The 7,767-nt window shown below is 35.6% G+C and overlaps 1 protein-coding gene across 1 annotated transcript; it reads left to right on the top strand.

The window, feature by feature from the left end:
- The first annotated feature begins 5,600 nt into the window (after positions 1–5,600).
- On the top strand, positions 5,601–6,539 carry LOC129424152 (olfactory receptor 13H1-like). The gene has a single exon (XM_055180744.2). The coding sequence runs from the start codon at positions 5,601–5,603 to the stop codon at positions 6,537–6,539; it is 939 nt and encodes a 312-aa protein (XP_055036719.2).
- Positions 6,540–7,767: the final 1,228 nt, after the last annotated feature.

Here is a 7,767-nt window from a genome sequence, read left to right as displayed (position 1 = left end):
AGTGCATTCGGTGGTTAGTTTGGTGGTTAGAAGATTGTTTGTAGTTCACTATAACTTTAGCGAAATGACAAATATCCAACCTGATCTCACGAATTTCCGTGGCATAGTCACGGAATTTTTTGCTCATTTTTCCGTGACATTCTCACGGATCTCCGCATATTTCCGTGGCCCTGCCACGGACTTTCTTTTCCGTGGCATTCTCACGGATTGGTTACTCAACTGTTTTGCCTTATTTTCTTACCATTGTCGCTTCGGTTTAGGGTTAGATTTACATAAAATGACATCCTTACCCAAACCCAACTCTAACCCCAATGCCAGGTGACAATTGATTAAAGTTTAGAAAATATAAATACATCAGAAAAAATTGTATAAACCAATACTTACAGTGACAAAGTAACGCAAGCACCAAATCTAACCCTAAACCGAAGCGACAATGGTTTGAAAATAGGAAAAAGCAGTTGAGTAACCAATCCGTGAGAATGCCATGGAAAAGAAAGTCCATGGCAGGGCCACGGAAATATGCGGAGATCCGTGAAAATGTCACGGAAAAATGAGCAAAAAATTCCGTGACTATCCCACGGAACTTTGTGAGATCATGTTGAAATATCGCTTCTGCTGTAAATGTTTTAAATTAGGAGCACGGTTAAAACTTCATACGACGCTCGGATAGTCTTTTATTGTCCCATCAATCGTCTCGTGGTTAGACGATATGAAGCGCCCGCGGCAAGTAACCTATTGGACATATTACTTCGTCCTGTCAAGAGTTGATGGAGCAGCATTGGAAATTATTAAAGTACTTATGTCTACCAATATTGACACAGTGATTTCGTCTTTTTTTAAAGCAAACGTGCACCTTAGCCAGTCCAATAACTATTTCGCTTTTATGTGGTAATGTACCGTGATAGAATTCATTTGCAAACTTGCCAACACTTATTTCTTCAAATCAGGAGACTTAAATCCTTTTAAGTGGAACCTACAAAGCTCGCATATGGTTTAAGAAATTCCTTACAGATAATATCTGATCACATTGTAAATGTTTAATATAACTGCACAACATCTGATCACATTGTAAAGGTTTAATATAACTGCATGGCAGGTAACATCTGATCATTGTAAAGGTTTAATATAAATGCACAACATCTGATCACATTGTAAATGTTTAATATCACTGCATGACATCTGATCACATAATGAAGGTTTAATGTAACTTTACAACAGGTAAAATCAGGTCACATTGTAAAGATTTATAAAAATAACTATGGACTAAGAAACAGCTAACTTTTCAGCAAGACCACCCTGCAATAAATGAAGACACAACTTTATCAGAGTCATCAGGAGCTGATCCCAAGCGTATATCTGGAAGCTGTTGGTGTATGTACTGGTAAAGTGCTTGGCGACTGTGTAATGGATGCAATATCAACCCTGTGTAAAGCTGAAAAAGATGGTTGTTTCTCAGTAGAGATTTGTACATTTGTGCCAGCTCAACACATTGAAGCAGTTTCTCGGACAGGGTTTACAGGACTAGGCCTTAATTATATTAGGACAAATTATAATACAAACAAACCCTACAAAAAAACAAGACTGGTGCGCATCTTGTGACAAAACAATGGCACTCATACATGTTGAGGTATGTCAGTACAAGGTGTTTTTAAATTATTGTAGCTCAAATATGCATTTTAGCCTGGGACCAGGATAAGCCCTGTCCGGGAAACTGCACCATTGTTTTCCCATATCAGATGTAGGTTGCTTCAGGTTGAGTTGTGATTTTAAAGTGTAGTTGTGGTCAGAGACGGATGGATCCTCCCATTGTGTTTCTGCATCACAGTTTAGGAACATGTTGATTGTATCATCCTCACAGTTGTCCACTGCATCACATCAATGCATCTGTGAAAATAATAATATAAATATTTTTATGTTAGTATTTAAAATAAACTTGCATCAATGAGAATATATAAATGGCATCCATAATTAAACAGAACAGTGTGTGAGAGAGATGCTTTAAAAAGAGACGGTAACATTATACACACCTCTAACTTCTGTGTTAAATAATACGTTGTTTAAAGGTAGGGTAACACATTTTGAAAAATGCTAACGGTAGCCGCCTAGCAATGAAATCCCGATCCCACCCTCAAGTCAAATCGCCCATCCAAAGTCACGCCTCTTTCAAAACACATGAACACGCACAGATCAGACGGTCACATCTCATGTCTCTTTCACCAGTGAGAAAACTTTGCAGTACACAGTGAATAACACTTCCAAAATAACCAAACAACTGGTTTACATCAGAATTAGTTTAAGCAGTAACTATATCGTTACGCTAATCTGTAAATGAACACAAATTTCATAAGCAACATGTTTCATCAAAGTAAAATATCTGAATCCATCTCAATACAAACATATCACGTACCTACCTTACTAAAATAAACTGTGCAACGACTCTTTCAGACCCTTTGCCTCCTGCAGCTGTTTGCATCTCGTGGTAAAGCAGTAAAGTTACCGATGTTAATTTTGGTTTTTGCTCTTGCTGATCCAGGCAGTTTTTGCTGTTATTGTTATAAAATATGCCTTTAGTTTTGTGCCTCCTGTGTAGGTTGTCAATTTAGCAGAAAAGTTTGCTGTTCTCACTGTTTACAGACAGGAGGTGAGCGCATGTGAATGCGCCGATGACGTATGGTGTCTGCGTGGACTCGCTGTGCGGTGGGCATTCAAATTACGCTTACGTATGAGGGACAAAAATGGAAACGTCCGTTCGGACCCAAATCTATGATTTGTTGAACATTTTTTGGTCCTACACCTTTCACAGATAACATAAATTTCTACAAATACATTTAAACAACTTAACACAGTGATTGCTATCAGGATGTAAGGAGACTTTTCAGTGACCTTCAGCCACTGCCTCAGCTGCTCATCATCTATGCGGCCGGAAGTACATTGACAAAAGGAGCGCAATGGCGTGAAAAATAAGGTGAATAGAAAAAGAACTAAACACTCGCGTTTGCCGCCTACCATGTGAAACGCCCTTAACTCATCCATTTAATTTATATTACATGTAAGCCTTAAAGTTATGCATAATTAAGGGCATGGCCACTTGAGTGAGGGGTGAACTGCCACTGCTGTCACTAGAATCAAGCTAAGCAGGTGTGGTTTTAGCAACCAGTCACCTCAGCTTCAACCATGTTCCGCCTCTTTACCATTTTTGGTTATCCACGAGTGATATGAGGTGACGCGCGGCAAAGATGGCGATGGGAGGGAGTGCGTATACTTTAAGTTTAAAAACGATGTTCACAAACCTACGGGTGACGTCACGGACACTACGTCCATATTTTTTTACAGTCTATGGTTTTAATGCCCCTGCGATTAGATCAAACCATCAAAATGTGATCTATGTCTGGTATGAAGTTGATAAAACACTACGGGCTCTATCTTACACCCGGCGCAATGCAGCGCAATGCGCGACGCAAGTGTCTTTCGCTATATTCCAACCTAATTTTCACGTTTAGCGCCGCATTGTTTAAATAGCAAATGCATTTGCGCCCCCTTTTGCGCCCATGGGCGTTCTGGTCTGTAAATGAGGTGTGTTCAGGCGCATTGTTGACGCGTTGCTATTTTGAGGCAACTAAAATAGACTACGCCATTGACCAACAAAAACCTGGTCTAAAGTCTAAAGTCAATGGCGCAATGTGTTTTATGTTATTTAAAGAGCGCATTAGTAATATGCGCTTATAAACGGGAGGACAACGCTTGCTTATCACAAAGTAAATGAATGCGCAGCATCACAAAAATGCTTTTAAATATGAAAGATTAAAGGATTGAATGTAAAAGATTATTATTGAGTCTCTTGGACATAAATGAGGACTAATTATGAGACGTTAAAAGGCGCAAAGAGCTGCTTGTGTTAGCTTCACCTGCAGCCTGGTAAGTAAATAAATGCTTTGCTTTGAACATATGCATCTGTTTTTAAATGTTTTTTTAATGCTACCTCACGTATTTATTGTATATGATGACTCTGTACCTGCGGATATGTTGAGATGAGAAACATTTTTAAGTAATGCTTAAAAAACTCTTAGCTAAAAAACCGCTGTCCAAAGTGCTGAAACGCGCAGAGAGCCGTTTGTAAATTCTTTATCTGCTGTTTGTTACAAATAAAGTATTTTTAGAGTACAAACCTTATCTTACATACTTGTAAATAATTTTTTGATGATATTGGATAGCCATACATTTAAAGCAATTACAAGCCTGCTTTTTACTTCCATGACTAAAAGAAAACGGGTTTTAAAGGTTTTAATAAAAAAAATAACAATTTCAATACAAGTGAAAAACAACACAATTATTTAACATTAATCTTAAATCGGGGATCGTCTTCCTCCGCTTAGTTTTTCAGTTTACAAAGTTCGTCATCTAAATAGGGATTAGACATAGTGCCAGCGCAATTTGCTTTTAAAGGGGATGAGAGCTGAGTCTCTCATTGGTTTACTGCACGTTACGCCCAAAATACTCCCACTACAGTAGGACCAACCCTTTTCGACCATGCGCTCGGCGCACATACCATTTTTCCCGTCTTTAAATTAGCAAAAGTGGATTCGGACACGCCCATTTAGACGTTGCGCTGTGCGCTTTAGACAATGCGCTTAGATTGTTAAAATAGGGCCCTACATTTTTAAAGTATTTATTGGACAAAATAATTTAGTAAAAAGCTAACTCAAGCATACCATTGAATAAGAGTTGTGTTTGAAAAAAGTGTGTTTAAAAATACATATATAAACAAAATCCTCTTTAATTCAAGAGGATTAAACCATACATTGAATACAGTTTGTAGATCTTGTGTTGCGTGTAATTATTTTGCCAAACCTCTTTATATTCTTTCCAATGCTGAGCTTTAGTTTACACTTAATCACAACTATCAAACATTAAAAAATTTAATAAATTAAAAAGATATTTGAATATAAACCGAAGACATTAATTTGTGAAAGTTTTTGTATTATTTGGTCTCAGAATGTACTGCACCACAACCAGAGGCCATTTGCATATCCATTTTCATCATACCAATTACATGAACTAAGTTATGTACGTGTTTTCACTCTTGGGGTACAGGACGTTGTTGTGACACACTCATAAAAAGCCCAACACAACCTGACAAGCAAGCTGAGCTCTCATAAATCTCACGATTACTAACTAAGCAACTGTGTATATACATCAATCCTCTGTTTGGTAAGCCAAGAATATTCTAAACGTACCAGTATATTATTAGAGATTCAGGTTCCAAATAATACATATTTTTTTCATCACACTCTTTTCTAGAGCTGCATAAAATAATATTAAAAAATGTCAAATCAGCAGTACTAACTAGCACCACAAACTAAATAGCTTCAATCAAATTAAAAGGAAGAAATTAAAACAACAAAGTTAACATAAATTACATATGTAGCTACAAGTAAAACTAAAAAGAAAGAATATAATAAAAAAGCTGAACATTTTAGTTGAATTTTCACAATGCTTCATCTGGATTATATTATAGTGCTTAAAATTATGTGTTATTAATGCAAGTGCTTTACTGTCTATATGTATGTTTTTAAACCTGTATGTTTTGTTTAAGGTCAAAGATGGACAACCTGACATTCAGATACAGCATACTCTTATTAGAAGGGATGAAAGTTACTCCTCAGTCTGGCTATATTGCATTTATATTTCTTTTGATTGCTTACATATATATTATGCTGTGTAACATTTTGATTTTGATTCAGATCTTGACAGAAAAAAGTTTACATCAGCCCATGTATTTACTTTACTGCAACTTGACGCTTAACGATGTAATAGGGACAACTGTTCTTGTGCCACGCTTGTTGAAGGATTTTCTAACTGATCCCTCCGCACGCTACATCACTTATGTGGAGTGTGTTTTTCAAGCTTATTTTATACATTTGAATGGAACGACATCTCACACTATTCTAATGATCATGGCCTTTGACAGATATGTGGCCATATGCAATCCATTACGATACTCAACAATAATGACCAGTGAAATGGTGGTAAAATTATCAGCAGGTGCCTGGGGTGTCGCATTAGTGCTGGTGGGAATTCTACTTAGTCTGACTATACGTCTGTCTCACTGCAGATCTGTGATACAAAATCATGTGTGTGACAATGCTTCGCTGTTTAAACTGTCCTGTGAAAATGTTATGATCAATAATGTGTACGGATTAACTTTCACTGTGGTTTTACTTGTCTTTTCAATAGGGAGTGTAATGCTGACATATCTTAGGATTGCTATAGTATGCTTTAAAAGCAAAAACAAAAAAACAAACAGAAAAGCTTTTAAAACCGTCACCACTCACCTAACTCTTTATTTATTGATGATGGTTTCTGGATTTGTTGTAATATTTCTCCATCGTTTCTCTGAATACGCAGACAACAGGAGAATTTTAAATGTAATATTTAATGTTGTACCTCCAGGCCTAAATCCCATAATATATGGTTTGCAAGCCAAGGACATAAGACAAAGCATTCTTAAACGTTTAAAAAATAAATTAAGTGGTATGTAATTTTCTTTTGTTTATAACATTTTTATTTAAAGATTTTTTTTACTTTTAGCTTTAATTAAATTTTTTTAGTTCTGTGACCCGCCCATACAGGTACTGATCAAAAGTTAAGGCTATAAGAAATATAAACAACAAAAATAATATGATAGATGTTGTACAATTCATATTTATAACAAAAGTCCTGTCATTTGAGTTTTCGAATAAAGGCTAAGAAAGTCTACCATTTTTTTTCTCTGTGATGGAAGTATACACAACCATTTTGTCCTGTCAGTTATGAAACGCTCTCTACAAAGCTGTACCTGGCAAGAATATGGCAAGTCTGAAGTTTAATGATTAATAATATAACACAAATGCTATCAAATTAATCACTTTAGTACCCAAAAATAAATATTATGTCATCATTTACTCACTTTCATGTTGTTCTTAACCTGTGTGAGTTTCTTTATTGTATTAAACAAAAAAAAGATATTTTGATAAATGATGGTAAGCACACAGTTGGTGATACCAATTGACTTCCATAGTAGAAAAAACATAAACAATGGAGGTCAATGGGTACAGTATAACCTCACTGTTAAAAAAGTTGGTTCAACTTAAAAAGTAAGTTATGTGGTTGCCTTAATTTTTTTATTTTTGACACAACATATTTTTTCATTGAACTACCCCTTTAAATATAAAAGCTCCAAGGATTTTATTATAAATAAATATATATTATTTATCTTTTTTTTATAAATGACATAAAATGCCTGATTTAAAGCACAAAAATTAATGAAGATATAATTTTATCTGCCGAGATTTACCTCTTTTTATTTATTTGTCCTGCACCTAAGCCATACTCAGAATTTGGATATGGGCACACCTATTCCACATTTTTGTTGCATTTTGTTGAACCAACCACTCAGAAAATGACTGTTGAGCCACCAATCACTGCCAATCTGCTGTTTGAGTTTTGATAAGGCTGCAAAGTTTCAGCTTGTCTTCTGTTTCCTTAAAAACTACATTAATATACAAAACATAGTCCCACTTTATGTGTTTTTGTTAACCTCATTGTAATAACATAAAAAGAAAATACATGTAATACATTACATGTATTGTGCTCTTGCATGGTGTTCTGGGTAGGTTTAGAGTTACATTAGATATGGATTTAGGGTTAGAGATAAGGTCAAGGGTGAAACTACATTTAGAAATCTTTAATGTATGCACACTAACATATTTAAATGAAATTTACATTCTA

This window comes from Misgurnus anguillicaudatus, chromosome 9, assembly GCF_027580225.2.
Source record: "Misgurnus anguillicaudatus chromosome 9, ASM2758022v2, whole genome shotgun sequence".
NCBI lineage: Eukaryota > Metazoa > Chordata > Actinopteri > Cypriniformes > Cobitidae > Misgurnus > Misgurnus anguillicaudatus.
This window is presented reverse-complemented; position numbering and strand designations above follow the sequence as displayed.